This window comes from Euprymna scolopes, chromosome 15 (genome assembly GCF_053919585.1).
Source record: "Euprymna scolopes isolate OS-2025 chromosome 15, ASM5391958v1, whole genome shotgun sequence".
Lineage (NCBI taxonomy): Eukaryota > Metazoa > Mollusca > Cephalopoda > Sepiida > Sepiolidae > Euprymna > Euprymna scolopes.
The window spans coordinates 68846065-68870878 of NC_136496.1; the positions used below are offsets into that span (position 1 = coordinate 68846065).

General features: G+C 32.5%; 1 protein-coding gene across 1 annotated transcript in view; it reads left to right on the plus strand.

Annotated features, from left to right (window-relative positions):
• Positions 1–24814, plus strand: part of LOC145293874 (tetratricopeptide repeat protein 7B-like) — a 197870-nt gene that overhangs the window by 105017 nt on the left and 68039 nt on the right. The window contains exons 16-17 of the mRNA XM_080140624.1: positions 11055–11198; positions 17047–17144. Coding sequence (XP_079996750.1) covers positions 11055–11198; positions 17047–17144 — 242 coding nt within the window. The remainder of the gene's footprint in view (positions 1–11054; positions 11199–17046; positions 17145–24814) is intronic.

Consider the following 24814-nt stretch of genomic DNA (forward strand, 5'->3'; position numbering starts at 1 on the left):
GTTTAATATAGATGATGCTAAAATTTGAGCACGCAAACATTTCTTCTTTTGAAGTTACACACCTTTTTTTATGAAAGTTAACACATTCATGTTTGTCCTTTGTTCTGCAAACACAAATCTCTCATTGAATGTCTTTTGCTGCTGATGTTAATCTCTTGTAACAATATTTAACATGAAATAAGTAGATTACATAAGATATAGGTAAACAAATGTAAGTAACGCAGCAAACAGCAAGTCCCTTTCCGGAAATGATGTAGTGTAAAAAAAGAAAGCTTAAGTTATCTTTCTTGAATTCTGTCTGCGAGACAAGGTAGATGTATTTGGAAGGACTTCTTTCCTTCCCTTTATGTCATGTTTATGTCATAAACTACTCTAAAGTTGAGGACATATTTCCATATAGGGATATTGTCGACTTATGAAACAATGTTTGGCTTCGGTTTGTCTATTTTACAGTATATCTTCTTTTGATCATCAGATGCTGAAACACAATCTGCAGCTTTTTTACTTGGTGAATTCGTCTCTTTCTCTCTAATAACAGCAGTTGTAAAACTAATTAAAACGGCATAAAATTATTAGAGTTTAACAATACTTTCAAGGTTTTAATTTTTCTTCTCCAGTATACATACATAATATCTCCCCCAACCCATCTCTCATAGGAGGAGGGAGAAGCTCTCCGAAACCTGACCACTCTCTTTTGCAGTCCAGAATACGAGAGAAAGATCTTATAAGCTATGTGTCACTGCCAACTACTTCTTATACTGTTCTATCCTGATACACAATTCTAAACCCAGTTAAACTTCTAATGGAAAATTTCATCTTTCTGCTTTTACCTAATAATTTATTTTATATGAGTCATTGAACACAAGTTGTTATTCTAACCACAGATGGCCGGAAATCTCAGGCCAATTGTTCCGCAGTTTTTTAGATGAGGATTGGTAATTTGGATTATTTGGACTACTGTTCTCATCTTGAATGTTATTCTGAAAATATACTCAATAAACCATATCCCCAACCCTAAAAGAACATTTTTTAATCTATGAGGTAATCTCAAAGATAATCTCTAAACTGAAGAAGTCCATCACATCAAAATCTGCTGTATTCAGGCATATTTGCAGTACAGAGGTGTACATTTGGTGCATATCACTGAGCGTCTATAAAGCAAAGACTATTGGATATTCACATCTGAATCTTGCTGGACAAGTCAGGCAAAGACTGAAGTTTATTTGGTTGGATTGCAAAATGTGTACCTAAGGCTAGCATGAGTCATGTAATGAGTACTGCTGCATATGATGGAATTAGAAAAGCCAAGTTGAAATATAGCCAGGTCTATAACATTCATATATATTTTAATATCATTGGGAAAAGTATAAACACCTCTCTCCACTTCTTAACAATTTGTGTACAATTAATCATATACAATAGATTGTTTTTCATGATTAAATAAGCACAAAAGTGTCAACGTTTGTAAAACGGGCAAATCAAACAAGTTGGGGTTGTCACATTCACACATGTAATACCATTGTGATGAGTATGACTGCTTTCAGCTCCCCAAGGTATTTACCTCCCGTTCAATGCAGGAAGGTGTAGCACAAGAGAGGGTGCACTCTGATCCCTTAAAATGCTTCAGCAACCCCTTCAGCATTTTCCAGTGAGGGTGATTCAGGCAGTTAACTCTTTCCCAAAACGGGAAGGCGATGCCTGAGAAGGTAGACCCCCTAGAACTGAACAAAAAGGAGCCACCACCATCACAATGACCTAGTCTCAGTAAGACTGATGGTGAAAGACGGATTCTCAATTGGTATGAATGGCATAAGAAAAGTGCCGGCTCTCTTCATGACCCCACCCACACCCCACATATCAAATGGACACATAAAATCAAACATTAGTCATCACAATGAACAAATCAAAGAAAGAATTTGTTCATTTTCTTTTTTATGGTTGACAAGATAAGAAGTGGATTTCATTGTTATTTCATTTGATAAACGATATTAAAAACAAACATGCATGTACCCGTTTAGACTTGTATGTTAGATTCTTTTATTCTTCATGGGACCCTGAATTAATATTGCACTACTTTTATTTATTTATTTTTTGTTCTTTCTGTTATGAGGACAGGGTTTTCTTTTTTTTTTTTTTTTTTTAATCTTTTATTCAATTTGGACTAAAGAGCATATTCATTAGTTTGATCAGTTTTTATTTTGGTGAGGTTTTGATAGATGAATAACAAAATAGTTCATTTAAATTATCATTTAATGTTTAATTAATATTGTCTATGCTTACATATATATATATTTATTTATATATATATATATAAGTGATATAAAAATTACTATTAGTGTATGAAGCTATGCTCTTTGTGTAAACAAATTGAGCTTAGGTATTTGGACAATGTCAAAACATTGTTAATTCACTGCCTGCATAGCAACAACCAACCATATAACGCAATGGTTAGAAGCTCCGACTGTTTGGGCGATAGGATTTTGATCCTGGCTTGAGGTAGTTGCTTGTCTAGCTGCACTGATGAGCTGTGAAACAGCGAAACAGTACTGTATGTGGATGACATATATATATATATATATATATATATATATATATATATATATATATATATATATACTACCTAGCTCTACCTATGTATTGAGCACTGTTGTAGTAAATACTTAGTTTACGCATAAAATTATACTTTCGTATATTTATGTGATTAAATGAAGTAGTTATATATAGTTGTCGCTAGCAGTAATAGTTTAATCTCTTGAACTAACTTCCGTGGTGACATCCTGATTTGTGATGGTTGGTTTGTTTTAATGTATGGCATATAAACCCTTTATGGATTATTTAATGCTAAATCCAGTAATTTGTGTGAAAGTTTTTATGTTTCAAGTTCTTCAACCTTCAAATATCTATTCATAGTGTTTAATTTGGCTGTTTTGTAGATGAAAATTTATTGTTTTGGTTTTATTTTTGCAGAACATGATTGTGTTTTACAAAGGGAAAGGAAAAACTAAAACCATATCATTGTTGCATTTAAGTTAGGAAGCCAATATCTTCAGGCAGCCTGAGCAGGGCAATCTTTGAGAAATGTGGAGTTTGTACCAAGTCTTTGATTCCTGATCATAACAAAATATTTCTGGCCGACATTTTATTGTACTGTTATGGTGAGATGCTGATCTACCCTATTTTAGAAATAGATGGACTCTTCTATGAAGACTATGAATAGAGTTATGACTCAACATGATGATGGTCATAGCCACAGTATCAGATGTGAACTTTCTGTAACATAGTATTTCTATATTTCTGTAAGGATGTATTATTTGGCTTCTTTGAACTACTGTTCTCAGTTTGAGTGTTATTTTCACATTTCAATTGATATAACCTCTGACTTTCTTCAGATGTATCTTGTCGAACTTGGGAATCTTTCTATCAAACTCTGGGAATCTTTCTGTTGAATTCGCAGAATCTGCACGAAATTTCAAATGAAACCCTTTATTTAATTCATGAAGGTAGCATGCTTTCATTTCATCAGTCAAGAACCTGTCGCTTAGTGGATAAAGTACTTGAAAAAATTCAGTTGTAAAGTTACACTCTTCAGGAGATTGAAGGTTCAATCTTCAGTGCGGGTGACACTCAAAGTACAATTGCAAATTACTTACGACTTCTACCTAACCATAGCCGATGGAATGAGAGCATGCTCCCATCATGGATTAAATAAAGGGTTCCGTTCCAAATTCTGTGCAGATTCCTGAGTTCAGCAGAAGGATTTCCAAGTTTGACAAGATAAAGCCAAAAAAGGTTTGAGGTTGCATCAACCAAAACGTTGTGAAAATAACACTCAACATGAAAATAGTAGTCCGAAGAAACCAAATAATATGAATAACCAATCTTCATCTCAAAAATTCAGAAACGGAATTCTGTAAGAATGGACCAAAGTTGTGATTGCATCTTCATATTGTATGAAATATTGCTAAAGTTATGCAATGGAAATTATGATAACTCAAAAACTATTGATCAGGCTGCAATTTTTCATAATGGTTACTGTTATCAAAGGGCATTATATCTATAGATCAAATTTGAGAAAACCGGAAGTTGAAATTCCATTGAAATTTCGATCAGGACCAAAACCTTTCAAGGTCATATAAAAACATAAATTCATTGGCTACAATATGGGCGAAGTAGAGAGTCTCTATGCTGAACAGAAACAAAGTTATTTCCACAAATGTGACTTATTTTTGTTGACCTATATATCCCAAAATTCAATCCGTTCTAAGACCATGACTGATATTTCGCCCAAGTTTGGTGATGATTGGTCAAGTGATGTGGATGCTAGGCTTTACACAAACAGACTGCGAACATGACTATTTATCTTGATGGAGGTAATAATATGCTGGCTTATGTATGAAAGTTTCTGTAAATGTATAGTGATAAGTTTATTTCATGTTTTTAATTAAACAGTAAAAATTTAATTTTTTTAACATGAGTTTTATCAGAGATCACAAAATATCTGATGTAATAATGAACATTTAATTGTTATTGATTTTGCTGTTATTTTGTTCTATTTTATGGATGAAATGTTAAAATATTGAGCACTGTTGTGAAAATGATATCTAAAATGGAAATTGTATTCTGAATAGAAAGTAATTTTTATGAATCTCTCATTTAAAGATTTTAATTTTTTAAATTGTATTTGGTTTTTACTTTGTGAATAAACAGAGTTCAAATTTGTTGTTTTATAATTTTCTTTATGGAAATCACTCCAGATAAGGCATGAAGCCACTTGATGTAAGGAACTAAAAAAAAATAGTACTTCAAGGTCAAAAACTTGCCACCAATAAGATTGAATAGATTCTGACCCAGAAAAAAGCAATTCTTCCCTCTTTGTCAGACACATCGAATGTGAGGACTAAACGATAAAATAAGAAAAGTGACAGTTACGTGGCTTCTGAAAGTAAACCCAAGACCCACTTTCTACTTTTCTTAAATTATAACGTGGAGTTGAGTAAAAAAAACCTTTGAGTTTGAATCGCTCTTCTCCTTTACTTTGTAATTTTCCGCCTCATCCTCATTTTTTTTAAACTGAAAAACGTATGCACTTCTGTAATCAGTCCGTTTTGAAAATATAATACTGTTGTTTTTGTTTCTTTTTTCATTTATTTTGAAAAACAAAAAAACACGAGCAACAGAAATGCGATTCTGTAACGGTGAAAAATTTGCAAATAGTTCCAATTTTTATGAAAATAATGGAGACCCTCTTTGTTGTTGTTGTATCCAAAAAAAAAAAAAAAAATGAAATCCTTAAGTGAATAAACTTCAAAAGACACAAACAAAATAAACGCAAATTCTGTAACAGTGAAAATTAAAAAAGTATTTCTAATTTAATTTTATTCATTTGATAATTGTCTTTTTGCTCATATTCACTCCAAACAAGACAAATTGTCATTGAGACGTTAAGGACCAAACCCATAGGGACACTCTAAGTAGAAAATTGAGCAGGAAGATGTCTGTCTATATTACATTTATATTTCTGCATGTTAGTACAGTCTGGGAAGCAGGATACAGGGAGAAAATTCCAAAGTCTAGCAATTCAAGAGAAAAAACTTTCACAGTAAAAGGCTCTCTGGCATTGAGGCACCTCGGCAATGAAGACGTGGGATTTTGCTGCTTGTTGGGCTAGGTGGGGGTGCTTGATTATTTCATTTTTTTATTACATTTAAAAGCAGGAGATTTTTAAAAAGTAACTGCAGAATATAAATAAGTAAATATAAATCTCGTAATCAAATTTTGTTGCTGGATGTTCAGAGTTCAATCTGCAGCAAAGGCATTAAAATGATTTAACAAGTTAACTGAAAGATTATTCCAGTGCCTGTAGAATGGAATGTGAACAATATATTCTTTGCGAAGGTTCAATAAAAGAACAAAGTTCAGAATTCCATTCAACATAAAGTACGTGATGATGGAACTAAAATTACACTAACACATTGTTCTCCCCCCCCCCCCCCAATTCCTCATAAGATCACCGAAGTTAGGTAAGGTTGAATCTGGTCATATGTTTTAGGAATAGCAAATGCTGTAGGCAAACAATCTATGTAGATGTATGAATACGTACCAACCTTGCTGGTATAATTGGTGACAGTCTAGTATTCTGCTATGGAGGACAGTTCAAGTAATTTGTTTCCATTGACATTATAAGGAAAGCGGCAGATAAACATTAGATATAAGAACTTTTTAGACTGAGAAAGGGACTAGCACAACCTGAAGACCAGAGAACAAACGGGCGAAATTTTTGTGATTACTTTTAAAGTTTCAGTTTTATAAGCTGTTCTCTTGTGAATGGGTAACACCTTGAAGTTTAAAGAGAATCAAATGGTGAAGACTTCACTATCGCCTTTTTTTTTTTTTTTTTTTTTTTTTTTTTTTTTTTTTTTTGATAGTTAAGTAATTTGAAGTGTCTCTTATTTTAATCTATAATCTTGTGCTGACCTTTTTTTTTTTATTCTCAATCAGTCAAGGGAGAAATCCTCTCTTAGGCTGAGACGATTTTAATTTTTGTCTCAACCCAAAGTGCCTCTTTCTAGGGAACAGGATGTTCCCCGCATTAAAATAACCGACCTTGTGTACAAATCTGCCCTCATGAGGAGGAAAATAAATAGGGACTATTACTACTACTACCAGCACTCGAGATAGGCCAAACTGTCCAAAATTTTAGGGTATCAGCATTATGAACTGGAATGAGTACTCCTGCTCATACTAAATATAGGTAACACCTTAAAGAGAATAAAGTGTTAAAGACTTCATTGTGAAAAAAAAAAAAAGCCTATATAGATCTATGCTTTTACGCTGTTTTTTCTTTTCATTTGCTGTTTATCTTGTTGATATCTATTTCTCTAAATGCTCCACCCAATTTCTCTTGCCTACATATTTTCTATTTTCATTAACAACGCCTCCTCATCACAAACAAAACACTTTTGTCCATTAATCATATCTTACTCAACTCGCTTCCATTTTAGAAATATTACAAAGAGTCTTCTGAAACATTGAATGACGCTAACTTCGTACAACAGAAATTGTGTCTAAATTCATAGTAAGTAAAAATGAAATAACCATTCATATATCTTATTATAATGGACATTGTGTGTCTGCCTATAACAAAAATTATGTTACTATCTATGTCACAATTCTTATACATTTCACTTTTTTTTTTTGTAAATAATAGGGATACTGATGTTACCTGAGGCTCCTAATCACCTCACTGGGTTAGCAGCAGGAAAAACATTTGGTCTATAAAAATCTTGCTTTAATTAAAGAAATGATTTCCAAGGAAACCTGAGAAGAAATAAGTTTGGAAGTCAATTTTCTAAAAGCTGCCCAACACATGTAAAATGGACTTTAAACTGATGATGACTGTTGTTGAGCATCATTCATTTATTTTGATGAATTAAATAATTATTGTTGGAATTCGTTCCCCTGATATCTTTCTAATTAGAATTCTTTCTAGAAAGACATCAGGTACTTACAAGAGAGAAAACATGAAGGTTGCCAACATCCTAAGTAAAAGTGTTTTTATTAAACATACTGGATTCGAACTTGGCACACTCAGGTTGTCAGTCTGTATTAGTAACCACTTAGCCACCATCACCTCCCTGATGATGATGATACTATGGTTATCCAGGGTCGTAATTTCTGTGAATGCGAATTACGGAAAAAATAATAAAACTAAATAATCTGCTTAATATTTGAAATATTCAAGTTCATTTTGGGACAAAATCAGAGTAAAAATACTTATGCTTCAAATGAGGTTCAAACTCACAGCCACCATCTATAAATGCAGCATACTAACCAATAGAACCACTGAGGGAATTAGCAAATGGCAATGCTATTAACTACATAAACCAAAAAGAATCTTAGGCAGCATATGACACTGGCCAGCGATGACCGATTTCAAATTAAAAAATTAGTATATTTATAGATTATTGTTTTCGACTATATTATAATCATGATTTGTTTTAGCTGTATCTATTTTCTACATTACAGAAATAGTTAAAATATGTCATGATTTGAAAAATGTTTCTTAAAGGAATCCACTTAAAACTAGCCAATGAAAACACTTAAAATATGATTTACTACAAGCGAATATAGAAAAATTATCTGTTATTAAATAATAAACTAAATGTTTACCTTGGTTTGAACCAAAATAAAAAATCATAAAAAAGAAAAAAAAATTGTAAAAATAATTGTAAAAAATTAAAAAAAAAATTTTTTGTTTGCTATCAATGGTTTATTATTAAAAATATAAATATTTATTCATTAATGCAATGATTTTTGTTTCCTTGATTTGTAATTATTCATTGTATTTTCTTTGTAACAACAGAAAATATTGTTTTAATTTTTCAATTCATTTTCTTCATAATAACAGAAATAATGTACTTTTCATTGAAAAATTGACTAGCATTTATGCAAAAAAAAAAACAAAAAAAAAAACAAACAAAAACAAATCACAAAACTTTCATTTAACAACTTTTGGCATTTTATGTAAACTGTTCAGAAAATTTTGAAACTAGCACGGTCATTATTCTGTATAAGTACCAATAAAACATCCTTTTTGCTGTTTATGGATGTCCACTGTGAACACAGACCTGCAATATTTTTGTAAAAAGATCTGAATACAAAGTTAATACAAATCCATTGAATTTCTTGTGAAATTTTCCTTCAACAAAGTTGGTTGATTCCCGCAAAAGAAAGAGACGTACACCAAATATATTTATTATCTTTGAAATAGTACACCAGACTCCCACTCGTTGGTAGGATAACTCATCTATGAAAAGGAAAATATTGAAATGATTTTTGTGAATGATGTCTTTATCAGATAGCCTCTTTTGTATCTGTATGCAGTCATAACTTGCCTGGTGGAGAGACTGGAGCATGTTCTCCACAATGCACTATCAATTTCCAAGAAATTCATGTGCGGACTTTTATCCTCAGATTTTAGGGATTCCTATCTCTGTGAACCAAAAACAATATAGACCATTACATTTTATAGAGCAGAAGAGAGAAAGAGAGGTAGGGAAGAGTAGCTTAACTAACAGGAAGTGGAGATTGGTAGAGAAGATCAAAAGAAAGGAGTTTTGGTTTCATGGGAGATATAGCAAGAGAAAAAGGAAGTGATAAAAAGAAAAAAGCAAGAGAGTCATTGTTATACAGATTTAGAAAAACATTTTTTTGTGTGTTCAAGCAATCTAATTACAAATTGATAGATAAAGAATTAATATCTTTGAAATGCATGGAATATATTCAATCATTTTTAATGTTATTTATACATTTTATCATGTCTCTGGTGTCCAGGGATACAATTGGAAACAAAAGCCCTATACCAAGATCAAACGCAACATTTCTTGAATAAAAATTACACGAAAAATATAATGGTGTCATAAATTTTGTATTGGTGAGTTTTGCAATAATATTATGGGCTCTGCTTTTATGCCGGACATTCATAAATCACAAAGAAAACATTTTATTTTTATTTATAATGTGACTATTGAAAATATTGAAATTGTAGAAAAAAATCTTGACTAAATAGATATCTTCTTTTTTTTTTTTTTTTTTGTTTCTTTTTCACCCCAAACAAAGCAATTTCTATTGATATGTAAGGGGTTGCTGTTAATTAATGGCCACACCTACAGGGGGATCCTAATTTGGGAGTTGTGCAGCAAGATGTTTGCTTACATTACATTTAAGCTTCTGCATGTTGGTACAGTCAAGGAAGAAGGGAGGGAATTCCAAAGACTAGTAGTTTGAAGAAAGAAGCTATTGAAGTAGAAAGCTCTCAAGCATCTGAGTACCTCTACAGTGAAGGGGTAAGATTTTGTTGACGGGTTGGTCGGGGGTATTTATGTTGAGGGGCACCAGTGCAGTAAATTCTTTGAAGCACATTCCATTAAAGTATTTGTAAAACAAACACAGGGATGCAATATAGCTGGATGGCAAGTAATTTGTAATTGTATCCTTACTATCACTCTGTACTGAGAATTGAACCTTCAATCCCCAGAAACTATCACTTAGAACTGATTGTTACTCAGCAGTTATATCCATTGTCATTTAGAACTGAATTTCATTTAATACTTTATCCATTACATTACGAGTCCTTGCTTGTTACATCTGTCGAAAGATTGTGAAAATATCATTGAAGATGAGAACAGTAGTTCGAATAATTCAAATAATCCAAATTATCAATCCTCATCTAAAAAATCCAAAACTATTATGATAATAATAATAATAATAATAATAAAATTAAATAAATAAATAAATAAAATCCCAAAAGACTGATGCTTTATAAATGTTTACAATCTGTTCAGAAATCTTGTAGATTAAGCACTCTTGTTTTGTTTTTCCCACACTGCAAGGTCTGCTTTTATTGAAGGTTTAAAAAAAAAAAAAAAAAAAAAAAAAGCAAGAAGAATTGACTATAAATAGTTGCTATTCAAACGGCAGATATATTTAATGATGACCTCTTTTTTGAGATTTTTTTTTGTCATCTCATTTTATTATTTACTAGTGGGGACCCATATATGGGCATTGTCCAATAAGATTTGATATGAAAAAACAAAAAATACATGCATGCCCTTAATCAATTAATTATCACTAACCACACACAAGTCTGGATGTAATAATAATTATTATTATAGTATAATTATAATAATATAATAATAAAAAAATCATTGGGTACAATATAGGCCAGGTCGCAAGTCTCTATGATAGACAGAATCAAATTTATCACCAATGGTGGTATTTTTACCTTTTCTGAATGGACGTGCAAATAATGGCAACTAAGTGATGATACGACATTGTGAGTTGTGTCCAAGTATTTCATTTATTCTTTCTTGTTGGTTTCCACAATTAGATTTCTAGATATTAAACTCCTTAATTTTTATTGTTTATTTATTTATTAAAAAAAGTTTTTTGTCAACTTTTAATTCGGACTTTTGACTAAGGATCCGTGCCATTACTGCTTTAATTTATTCACTTGTCTTTTCATCGTTTAATGATTTTACTGTTTGTATTTATAGGTTCAATCCGTGCTGAATCAATCGCAGCATCTCGTGTGGAGCATGCTCTTTCCGAAGTGGCATCGTCGATGAACAGCACTTACTTACCAAAACATGGATCACAACAGATTTGGATGTTACAGGCACAAATATGGTTACACTTAGGTGAGTTGTTCAGTGTTATACTCTGGAGAATGGCCATCTCTCTAATTAAGAAAAAACAAACAAAAGAAGAATTTGTTTTTATTTTTATATTGTGCTAATATCAATCATAATATATGAGGGTCATTCCAAAAGTAAACCCGCCTATTTTCATCTCAAAAAGCTGAAGAGCTACAAAAATGGAAGAGGTACCATTAAAATGAGCCACATTTTGTGCTCCAGAATTTATTTTTCTACATAGTCATCACTATTCTCTATGCACTTTTGCCAGGAATTCAATGATACATCTCTGCTTCTGATGCACGTCCATGACAAGGGTTGTTTTCGCAGAGTCTCACACTGTCAATATCTGCAATAGAGAGATGAAACTTTCAGGTCATGAGTGCGTAAGTTCAATTATCATAAGAATGCAATTTGCAATCTCCTCTGATCCATTCGGGTGGAATAAAAAGTAGGGGGCATTACTTTTGGAATGTTCCTTGTATATAAAAAAGCAACATTTGATGCTTCTTTATATAAAAAAAGGATTTTATATTTTTTATTAAAATACAAGGTGCCCTTCTCAGGAGAACGTCCATAAAATTTTTAATGAAACGATTGCTTTAATATTTCTGATTTATGAAAAAGAATCCTCAAAAGGAAGATTAAAGTAAAAAAAAACAAAAAATCAAAACCCTATTTTTCCTTTTTTATTTTGTATTTTTCTCCACAAATGGATACTACAAAGTATTGGTTGAGGACCAATCATGTTGAAAACAAAGAACACTACCAATGCCAAAGAAGTAATGTTTTTCTTGGTGTTTTCTGAGAGTGATTGTTTTCTCTCTCAGCAGAATTTCCTTCTAAGAGTAATATTCTCACATTCACTGTGAAATTTCCTTCTACGATCAATGCATTCAGATTATCTAAGAGTACCTTTACTTTATCTATAGAATTATATTTGTTAACTTTATTCGGCATTAAAAAATCCACAGATGATTGATATGCCACAAACTAAACCAAACCTGGATTAATTTAAAAGCGAGAAAAATTTGCATTGTAATCAGATTCCTTCTAAGTCTGCATGCAAGTTGTTGTGGTGTGTCCACCCTACAGATAATAATGAACTTTTTTTATTTATAAGACCTGGACAATATGTCTCTCGGTGTTAGTACCCAGGTTAAGCACAAGTCATGCGCACTTGGCAGTTGGGCTATCGTATAACCACACTCTTTATTTGTTGTAATTGCTTTTATGTTCAATATATTTTGTTTCTACTAATTACTATGTGTCTTTCTTACGGACCGCAACACGAGTAAATTATTTGTAAATGGCAGTATCAAAACTGTATCAACCTGCCATGTTCCTGTGCATCAATTCACCATAATGAACACCCAGTCATTTAGACCCACAATTCAACATCCCTTAAATCGTTTGACTTGGTCAAAAGTAACAAGTGCAGATTTCTATGCGACCATCTAAAAAGTTTTAATGCAAAAAGTGCACTTATTTGACACCACTTCGAAATGCGGTTAAATAGTTTTAAAATGTTATCGAAGTGTCTTACTAACCTTTAGCTAGTCAAAATGGATCTTGTAGTGCAGAACCGTTCAATCTAATTTTCTGCTTCTCAGAATTCATGCTTAATTGACATAAGAATTACATGTTCGTTTTTTTTGCATTTTTTTTTAATATGAAATTTTACTTATTATATGATACTATTATGAGTGTCGCTTTATCACCTGCCTCTTTGCTAGACTATGGTAGCATGCAACTATCACCATTTTGATGTTTTAGGTCTTTTGTGAACTTTATTGTTAATACTTTGTGCACTCAAATATTAGAAATTGTGACTGCTTTGTTCTGTTGTAATTGCTGCTGATGAGTTTCATTCATTCATTTCATATGAATCAGATGATTATTGTTGGCATTTGTTTCCCTGATATTTTTCTAGTTAGAATTTTTTCTAGAAAAACATTACATACTTATGATAGGGACCATTCAAAGCTTTCCAACATCCCTATGTGAAAGTGTTTATGTGGAACAAACTAGATTTGAACTTGGCACACCCAGGTTGTCAGTGGGTGTCATTAACCACTTAGCCCCCCCCCCCTTCTGCTGTTTTAGTCTTAGAGGCCTATCTTAAAACCAGACACAACTTTTCCTAAAGAAAATCTTATAAGGAATAATACAATAGGAACGTTTACAATGATATTGTGGGAGTTTGCGTTTGCACTGGACCTCTATAAATTTATTTTATTTCATTTATAACTAGGGATGTGACAACAGCATATTCTTTTCATTCTCGAGTATATATCCAATGCAGTTAGACACAATTAATCAACCGAGAACCACATCAGTCTATATAAAAAACATATAAGATATTAACGGATATATATATATTCAAGAGTCAAAATAATGAAAAGAATATTCTGCTGTCACAGCCCTGTTTATAACTTGTGATTTAGAAGTTATAAATACTCTAATAGAAATTAAAAAAAAATGTTTTCATAGGAGTATGAGTCCAATGCTATTAATGACGACTAATATGCAATAAAAGCTGCATTGTTTTAAATAAATTTGTTTCCTAAGAATATCTTTCAACTAAGATTCATCAGTGGAGTTCTATCATTAGAATTTCGATATAAATTCTTTGATTAATTGAAATTCATAAAATCTATTCTCATAAAGGATCTGTATTTGAATTGAATTTGTTTTGTCAGCTTGTTTTAAAAAGAATTTAAAAATATTTTTAGTGAATGGTTGATTTCACGTTTCTAACATCTAGTTCCTATTCACTACTTGAAGTTATTGAAACGAAACTAATTGATGACGAAAAACAAAATTAATTTAATTGCTACTTCACACTTAAGCTATTTCTCTCTCTCTCTCTCTCTCTCTCTCTCTCTCTCTCTTAATACTGCAAAGATAAATAATTATGACCTATTTATCTTCACTATTTCTGTAACAATTTTGAAAAAGGCATGGTGATGTAGAGGGTGAATTTATGTGTCATATGATTTAGCTGTATTTATTTTAAAATGATTTTATAAAAGATGTAAGGAACAGTGTTAACTTCCCTTCAATTGGCAATATTAAGTTCCATTTTTCTAATCAAGTAAAAAAAAGGCAGGAATTTATATTTAATGTTCAACATTAAAACAACTCCATCAGCTAACATATCAAGTTATTTTGTTGGATTTTCAAAGTCAGCCCCAAATTACAATCCATTTAACAAATCACTACTTGATTTGGATTAGCCTATTTTTAATTATTTCCTACTACTATGTTATTGGCAGAGAAATATTTTATTTCATTTTTTTTTAAATGCTTATTCTGTCTAAGAAATTTACTAGAGTGGGGACATTTCTCTCTTACTCATCGAAACATTAAAAGTGTGTTATTATACAGCGTTCTTTTACCATAATTTCTTCAAAAATGAATATGCATATTAATAAAATTGTCTTTGTATGTAAGTGTATATGTTTTTCTCGCCCCCACGTTAATTACATATTGTTATTTGTTCTTTACTATTAATAGATTAACATCAAATGCTAAAACAAACTTTTTTAAAATTCCTATTTCAAAATATAATTTGATTATGAAATTAAAGTCACCAAAATTAATACCTGTTTCTTCATAAATAAGTCAGTCATGTTTTTCTTTTACACCCGGATAACACAGAGTAAGTACTGCTAGTATTTTAATAGATAGTTTTTATGTCCTTGAAAAAACTACTTTTATTGTTTCACTTCTTGTCTGTGTGAATCTGGCTACCAAAGTCAGTGTCAATGATTCATTAAGTGAATCAAAATAGCGCATGTACATTTTAAAAAATTTTTTATTTTTATTTTTTTACATTTTCACCCCAAACAAGGTACATTGCCAGTTTGATGTAGAGGGTTACTATCAGGGACATAAACTACAGGGGCACCATGTAGGGAGTTGGGCAGCAAGATGTCTGTTCGCATTACACTTGAACTTCTGCATGTCAGTACAGTTGGGGAAGCAGGGACCTGGAAGGGAGTTCAAAAGTCTAGTAGTTCTTGGAAAAAAACTACTGGAGTAGAAAGCTCTCTTACACCTAGGGATCTCTACTGTGTAGGGTTGGGATTTAGTTGCTTTTCGGGTTTGTTGGGGTATTCACGTTGAGGGATTACAAGTGCTTGCAGTTCGTCAGAGCATTCACCATTAAAATACTTGTAGAACAGACAGAGGGATGCAAGATTTCATTGATGGGACAGAGGCTGAAGCTTAGCTAACAGTTCAGCTATTAGGTTGGTGACTCTCTTTTGAACCTTGTCTATGAGCGAGAGACTAGTAGATGCACCAGCCCAAAATGACAACAATACTCCATACATGGGTGAATGGTGGCTTTATAGAGGTACAGTATACTTTGGGCATTAGTAGCTTTCTAGCATGGTAAAGAGAGCCCACCTTCCTCGCAGCGGTCCTGGCAATACTCTCAATCTAATTGTTTCAACTCATGTTTCCTGTGAATGTTAGGCCGAGGAGTTTAAAAGAAGTACTTTCAGATAATGAGTCTTTGGCCATTGCTATTGTTGGTAGAGAAGGTTTCTTATAATTATTGAAAGAAACAAGTTTAGCTTTGGCAGCATTGAATGTGACCACTCATTTTTGTCCCCATTCTACTACAGATTGGTGGTCATCCTCTAGTGTTTCTGCCATTTCCTTAGATATGTGTTCATTTATTTTCCTGTCGTGCCTGTTATAGAGCGTGATGTCATCAGCATATATACCCATCTCAGAGACAATTTTGTTAGGGAGGTCATTTATGAATGTTAGGAATAGTAAAGGTCCAAGGATAGATCCCTGAGGCACTCCCGTATTTATCATATTGTTTAGATGTACGACTGTCGAGGACAACTTGAATTTTTCTCTTATCTAGGAAGGATTTAATTATGTTGAGTATTCGTCCACTGATACCATATGATTGAGCTTCAATCTATGGTCCCCCTCAACAGACTTTCACAAGAAACACTCGTCTAGCGGAAAACACTATCAATAATTCCCCCCACTCTTTATCTGTGCCTAAACTTAAACGTAGATTCCATGAACAAAGTTTCTTTCTTAGAACTGCACGTCTGTGGAATTGCCTTCTGTTTTTCTGCTTTCCAGGTGACTACAATATGGTTGTCTTCAAGTCCAACGTAAACAAGTTCTTGATGAGCCGTTCCATTTAAGTTAACAAATTTACCGAATTTCCATTACTAATGATTACTATATTGTCCAATTGACTACTGTACACTCTTAACCCTTATCCTCGAGTGGTCTCTGGGCCTTGATAAGTGGTTATGCCTATGTAACAAAAAAAAAAATGATCTGATTTTCCTGAAAAGACCTTCATGCCATACCCTGTCAAAAGCCTTAGATATATCTAGAGCTACTGCTCTAGCCCCCCCCCCCCCCCCCCGCTCTGTCCAGTGAATGGTATTTATGTTCAGAGATTACAATTAGGATATCTTCTGTGGAACGGGCTCGCCTAAATCCATATTGTTGGTCTGTCAGAAGTTTCGCATCTGTAAGGTGATGGACTAGAGCTTGGTTAATTAAAAAACATTGAGCCTGTTGTTTTGATATTCAACAACTGATCTCAAACTCAAAGGTTGATTAACATGAAATCAAAAATCTTGTTTGCAGTACTTTCTATTCTGATAATGAATCTGGAATTATGCTTGCCCAACTTCACTTTTAAAAAACTTTACATTTTCTCTTGATCAAGTAATCCATAAAAATGTATATTTGTAAAATATTAAAAATAAATTACATTTTTCCTTCTTTATAAATATATTTTTGCCATTTTTTTAAAAATAATTTCCAAGCAACTAACTACATTGTTTCTCTTTTACAGCTGAGCTTTATTTGAGTTTAGACAGAAGTTATGAAGCAGAAGCCTGTGTACATGAAACCTCAGCAATATTTCCTTTATCGTATCAAGTAGCTTTTATGGTGAGTTCATTATATCTTTTTAGATTTTATCAAGTTGTATGCTATTGAAACTATATGTATACAAGTATTATTACTACTTTTAAAAATAATTTGTATAGGAGCTGCTTTGCTTACAGTGGCAATACATTCCTAATGATTCATTGTTATGCCATTTACTAGTTGCAGTAGCCAAAATGAAATCATCTTCCACTGTCATGCAGTGGCAACTAATGGAATCCAGTGGCTGTCATTGTTGGCATTAGTATCTACTGGCAATTATTGTTTCTAGGGCAGTTACTGTAGGTTCATGACAGTCACTATTGACAACTGGTAGCCATGACCAATATTGGCCTAAATTTGACTGCTCCAAAATGAAATTGGCTTTCACTCATGATCACTAGTGTTTTGAGGCGTTTTATGACATTCAGTGGACACAGGTTACCTCTGCAACAATTGGTCATTGTCAGTCATGACCAGTTTGAACGATTCCAAAATATAATCGCCTGTCTTCAATTGTTGGGCACTATCATTCAGTGACGGCAATATCATCCAGTGGCGGTTATGACTGTTATTGGTGGTAACTGGGGTATAGTGGTCTTTTAAGGTGATTACTCTCACTTGATGACACTAGCAGGCATTTGAGGGCACTGGTAGTTATTGCTGTATTGAGGCAATTACTTGTGGACACTGCCTGCTTAAACAACTTTCTGTCACTGTCGTTGTGTCAGTAAATAGCGGCCATGATGATGTATTATGTTCCAATCCCGTGTAAAGCAAAAGGCATGCTTTTTTTTGTTCCGCTTAATACTGATTTGCTGCATTGGTGTAGATATTATATCGCAACATGTTTTTGTACTTATGCTGAATACGTAAACTGTATATAGTAGTTATTGTTTATTAAATTGTTACGTGCCTCCCGTGTTAAGACTGATTTTCTAAATAAGAATATTATTATTTCAGCATAGTCGGTATTCTGCATAAGTACCCATTTGTTAACTGATAAAAACATGAAGATAATCCAGCATTTTAACAGATTGGAATCTGCATTAACTTAAAGTGGAAGTAGATGCTGATAGACAAATTCTTATCTCAGTTTTTAACAGTTCTGACTTGTTTCTTTTTAGTATTGACTTTAAATGTAATATTTACATTTATTTACTTATATGAATGTAATTTTTTTTTATGATACATAAATACATTCAATAATTCTTTTTTTTTGCAAATAATATAATAGATAAATTTATTGTTTGTTTTTTTTTTCAAATAAATGTTTATTCGCGTACAATTTGTTAAACTATATTTTCTTGAAAAAAAAAATTAGTTTTTACATTTGATTTTTCAAAATCTTTGTTAATATGTTCCTTTTATGAATGCGAAAACCTGTGCAATCTGTTGCTGTAATCAATCAATCTTAACACCTTGCCTATAAGTATGTGTTCAGTACTTATAACAATCTATTTACATAATCTGTTTTGACCATTTTTTTATATGTTTTGATGCAATGTTTTGATGAAAAATTGAAATAAATTTTGAAACATTTAACATGGAAAAGAAAGTTATGCGTCTGAAAACCCTTTTATTTAATCTATTTTGAGTCCTTTAAACATCATATATGAAATTGTTGAGGAATTTTGCCTAGAAGAATAAGATGTGTAGGTCAGAAAAAAGATGAAAATATGCTGAAACCTGGCTTAATTTTGTTTCATGTTTTGTATGTGGGTCAAAGGTGTTTACATTATATGCAAGTGTAAAACTAGCTACCAGCCAGTTAAAAGCGACTTCTTTATTTATTTACTGGTGTTGAACTCTGGCCAGTGTAAAAAGTGACATATTCATTGAAAACAATTTTGTAGTATCTCTTTAAAAGAAACTAATAAAACTGTGTATTGTTAGTGGTCAACAGTCTGAAAGTCTGTCATATTGCTATGTATGGAAAGCGGTAGTTTCTATGTATTTTTCAAAAAGAGCAAGGAAGGAAGCCATATTGAATTTTAACAAAATCATTGTAAAAGAGTTTGAAAAAGAAATCTGTTAATCCTTGAAAAAACTCTGAGCAGTTAATCAAAGTGCCTGAAGGCAAAAATTTAGAGCATTCATTAGTTCCATATTGAATGAGTATTAGATAACATAAACATAAAAATATTGCAAGTTTGAATCATTGATGATACACTGCTGATCAAAAATTTAAGACCACTTAAAAATCTTTAAAAAAAAAAACACTTTTTTTAAGGATAGATTTTAAACTCTTCCAACTTAATCTAAAACAAAAAGCTATATTCCAAAGCTTTATTTTGAAAATTTACATTTTTTAGACAAAAAAGTCTAATTTAATAAAAATGTAAATAAAATAAATGATCCAAATTATAAGAACAAAGACAAAAATTCTATTAAATTGTACAAAAAGTGTATGAAAAGTGTATGAAAACATTCAACAATCAAACTTAATGAGTTCTACCTCCACTGCTTTTGATGACTTCAAAAAGTCTTTGGGGCATGCTAGAAATAAGGGTGTCCATTAAGGTGCGGGGGATCCTGCTCCAGTTTCTTAAGATGGCTTCACGAAGTTCATTTTTTGTTGAATATTGTTTGCCATTTCGATAAACCTCTCTTGTCATCCATCCCCAAACATTTTCAATTAGATTCAGGTCCGGTGAGCATGCAGGATGTCCCAAGAGATGGACTTCATTTTCTTGTAGAAAGCTCAAGGTCCGTCTTGCAGTGTGGATTGCAGCATTATCCTGTTGGAATAACCATCCATACCCACACAAACGATGACTCTCCATCATCAAAGATGCTTTTTGTAGCATGCTAACATAACCAGCTGCTGTTTGACCACCCTGCACTACCTGGAGCTCCATTGTCCCTCTGTAAGAAAAGGCACCTCATACCATTACGGAGCCTCCACCACTATGATGTGTGGAAAAAATTTCAAGGGGCATGTTTTTGTCATGCCAATATCACTGGAAGCGATCAGGTCCATCTAAATTGAATTTTTTCTCATCAGAAAACAGGACTTTCTTCCACTTCTCAATGTCCCAGGTTTGGTATTCACCACCAAATCTTAAACGGTCCACTTTGTGACGAAGCAATTGAGGAATTTGTTTACGCTTTTTATTTACCATGCCTTTTGATTGTAAGTCTTGTCTGATGGTTATTAGACTGCAGTCAGCATCTGTAACTGCCTTAATTTGACTAGAAGAAAATCCTTTGTCATTCATAACAACCCGTCTGATTCTCCTACTCAATGCAGGAGAAATTTTGTAGGGCCTACCAAAGAAGAATGTTGCTTTTCCATAAATCTCAGTGTTCTTTAGAAAGTTGCAAATAACAGTTTTACTGCGATTTACCTTAGCTGCTATCGCTTGCTGTGACAAACCTTGCTTATGGAATCCTAGAATTCGAGAGCACTCAACTTCAATTAGTTTTCTTGCTTTAGGCATGGTAACACCATTACACAGTGATTGCTAATCTCTAACTGAACTAAAATCATTAGAATTACCATAAATCTAACAATTTATACCCTTGGTCTTATAATTTTGATCATGTGTAAAAAGCTTAATTTAATAAAAATGCAAATTTTTAAATAAAATTTTTGGAATGTACCTTTTTGTTTCCATAACCCTTTAGATTGTAGTATTAGTAACCTTAAGTCAGAAGAGTTTAAAATCTATCCTTAAAAAAAAAGTGTTTCTTTTTAAAGATTTTTAAGTGGCCTTAAATTTTGGATTTTTTTTTTTTTTACACGGTGGTCACCACTTATCAAGGCCCGGAAGCCACTCAGGGATAAGGGTTATTGCAAGTACAGTACGTTAGTGTGGAGATTTGATGAAGTGTTTACTTAAGGGGGTGGTTCATTAGGAATTTGTTAACGTTGGACTTGAAGACATCCAAGTTGCAGTCAGGTGGGAAGCAGGCAGACGGAACAGAGTGTATATCACCTTTGTTTTTAGAGTTTCAAAATGGCGGATAAGAGAGTCGCTCTTTGATTACGCTTAAAATTTGCTTTTCTTATTAAAAAAAATTAAACTATTTGATCAGTTTATACGATTTTTGGAATGATATTTTTGTTTCATTATGAATACGTACATCATATAGATTTTTATTTATTTTTGTTTTTGAATATAGGGGAAATTTTGGACAAGAACCGCTCTGACTTACTAACTTATTTGAAAGCTCAAGAAATAATATATCTTATACCACAATGTTAACTTTGGAAAATCTGTATTCTTCATTACACTAGAACTTATGAAATTTTATTGGAATTTTGGAAAGAATTATCAAGAGATCTAATCGGCGCAGAATATTCATCTTATGCAAAAGATCTGGTTGAATGAATGGATATTGTATAACAAATATGACCATGGAAAACATAAATATAGACTGCTCACTCATTAAATGATATACTGATATATAGTCATTGCAGTTATAAAATTAAAACACTTCAATAAATAAATTTTATTATTACTTTAGTTTTTCATATTGTCTCATGCTTTAAATTAGACGTTTAATGAATGACTTCCAACTTTTCCTGTCTGTTGCCTTTTTGTTTATGGCACTCGCCAGAATCAGGTCATCATCAGTTGATCCCCTCCATGCCTTAAGCGACCTATCATATGACTTTGGACCATTGCCAGTAATGTGGGACATACTTTTTGAGCTTTTCGGTGAGCAAAATCTGTATTTAGAAACCCTTGACACTTGTAACACTATTGTTGTTTAGGGAGCATATCTTAGTGTATCTGCACTGGGGACGTCTCTGGAAGAGTTCTTATCATTCTGACACAGAACTATCAGCTCTCTGGTGAGGTCGGAATAGGAGCAATACTGTTGCTTATATATTTAAACTCATAGAACTTGTGAACATAATAGCATTGTGCCATCAACTTTTTATTAATTTACTTCAGCTTCCGAAAATATAAAAACTCTTGATTTGCACATCCATGTTTGAAGACAAAACACCAAACTGTATCCCGCCCCCCCCTCTCTCTCTCTCTTTCTCTCTCTTACAGTCAGCAGTGGAAAGAGAAAGAAGGTGTAGTTTCACGAGAGAAGGAGAAAAACAAGCATACACACTAAAAAAAAATGAGACAAAAATAACTACTCACTGTATTGTTCACTGGTTTCGATTATTAACCTTCAACAAAGCTGGTATTAACCAACATTTATTTGACTCTCAGCCTGGCAGCTGACAATCCCAACCTTGTTGACGCTAATACAGTCGCTCAACAATGTCCAATGAGCCACAACATTATAACAATCCTAAGTTAAAGTTAGCTGGTGCAATGTTTCAATGCAACAAAATAGTTTCAATTTTACTTGCCTCCACATGAGGACAAAGAAAGTCTGGTACAAGGATTTAAATGTGAAAAAATGCAACTCAGCAAAAGGAGTACCTATACACACATTAAACAAATAGAAACTCTTGATATGCAAAACCAAAAAACCCAACAATAGAATCTTAATGGTTTTTAACTTCAACCAAAACTCTCACAAACTCTCTCATTAAGTGAGAGATTTAAAAAATCTTAATATAGAAATTAGCTCTTTCTTTAACACAGCATGGATCAATGCTAGAAGACAAACACCAAATTTATCATCGTTCTTCACATCAAGCAAACCATAATGTGTTAACCATAGATGCAACTATGCAACAAGATGAAGCTGGAGAGGCATGCAGCAAATATTGTGGTCAAATCTGTAAACATCTAGTCATGAATTCGTCCATCATGTTACATATCTCTTAATTAAAGATTGAACCCTCTAGACTCAGTTCTTATAGCCTTAATATCATCTACTACATTTGTTGCACCAATTACAATAATGGGGATACATTGTAGAAATAGGCACCCACTTCCACTTAAGATTTAATAACCATAAAAAAAGCGATCAGAGATAACTCTGCTCACTCACTGGTCATACAACTTACTAAAAACCACAATATAGACAATCTAAAATGCATTCTATTTTAGACAGACTTTAGTTACACACAACACCGCAGATAAAATAAAATTAACTGGACACACAAATTGCACACACACAATGACGGCTTTAATTCAGACATAGAATTACTACACCAGATTTTTTTTCAATTGCTTCCCCAATCTTTTAAGAGCTTTACAATAAAAATATGGTTAATCTGAATCTCTTTAGTAACTAGTTTTACTCGTTTGCTATCACTTTGCCAGTGAATTCCTATTCACAACTTGAAATCATTGAAATGAAAAAATGTTGGTAATTTTTAGGTGCATAATTATTTTAGATAATTAACACGATTATACCTCATTGCTATGATTACAGTTGAAGGATAAGTTGTCAGTGGAATGCCTAGGCAAACATGGTAGAAAATGCTGAAGATGAATTTGAGAGAGAAGGATAAATAAAGATCTGGCCAGAGATAGATTAGGTTGGAAGTCATTTTTTTCTTTTTTTTTTTTTTTTAAATGGAAATAGCTCCAGACAAGATGTGAAGCCACTTGATGTAAGGAGCTAATAAGAACAAAATATGATCATTGAAAAGACAGGAGATGTCTGTTGAGTTTAGTTTTGAAAAGACCAAGGTAATAGGTAGGAGGAAAACATTCAACGGAAAGAGAGTTCCGTGGTCTTGGAAAGAAGCTACTGGAATAGAAAAATATATTACACTGAGGTATTAAATAAACAAATTGATAGACCATTAGACCAACTAGTCAAATGAGCTGGAACAAAGGAAGCAAGGAATAGATCCGACAATTCTGAAGACTATATGGCATGATAGTATTTAAAGAACACATGCCATAATAATATTTATAGAAAAGACTAAGGCTAGCAACATCACGTCTGTGAGAAAGAGGTTGCAGAGAAGAAGAAAATATGAGGGGGGAGGAGACACTCTAATTACAGATACGTTTCTGCACCTCATCAAGAACCTTCAAATGGGATAGAAATTCACCAGCCCAAATATAATACATGTCTCTGATTTTCTCAGAAAATGAATCAAATTTTTTTATATTAATTTAGAGAAGACATAAAAAATATTCAAAACTGTTGTGAAAAAAGAAAAGAAAGAAATGAATTTACCAGAATGAGGTTAGGTGGAGTGAGTGAGGCTTTTATTATGGAAAACTTATTGTGTTTAATATTTTCATTAAAAGTGAAATTTAGAAAAGTATCACCACTTAAAACCAACAACAAATAATTACTCATGAAAATGTATCTTAGAAAAGTTCTTTTTTTAGTATTTCTTTGTGTATTCATGTCCACATTGTGAAAACAAACTCAACAATATTATTTAGAAAAATGTACAAAATAATTTTACTGATGATATATGAACAAATATCATTTAAGATTTTTTTTTATTTAAAAAATGTTAAATGATTTTTGAATGATTTCTTTTAAATGAATACTAGCAGGAAGACCCGGTGTTGCCCGAGATTGAATGATGATCAATGAATGTTTCACACGCCTATATTTTTATTATCATTGAAATCGGATACATCACCCATTTTTCAATCAAATCGATTAATTACCTGCCCTAGTTGAGGACCCACCATGGTGCACTGGAAGGAAGCTTCGCATGCTTCCCCATAATGATTTAGTTCATAATACATTGTACTCTACATTGCACTGTAGAGAACCTACTGATTATTTTATAAAATTATTTTTATATAATGTCTTGAATTAAAAGTTTCGAATGCAAAAGTCAAGTATCATGG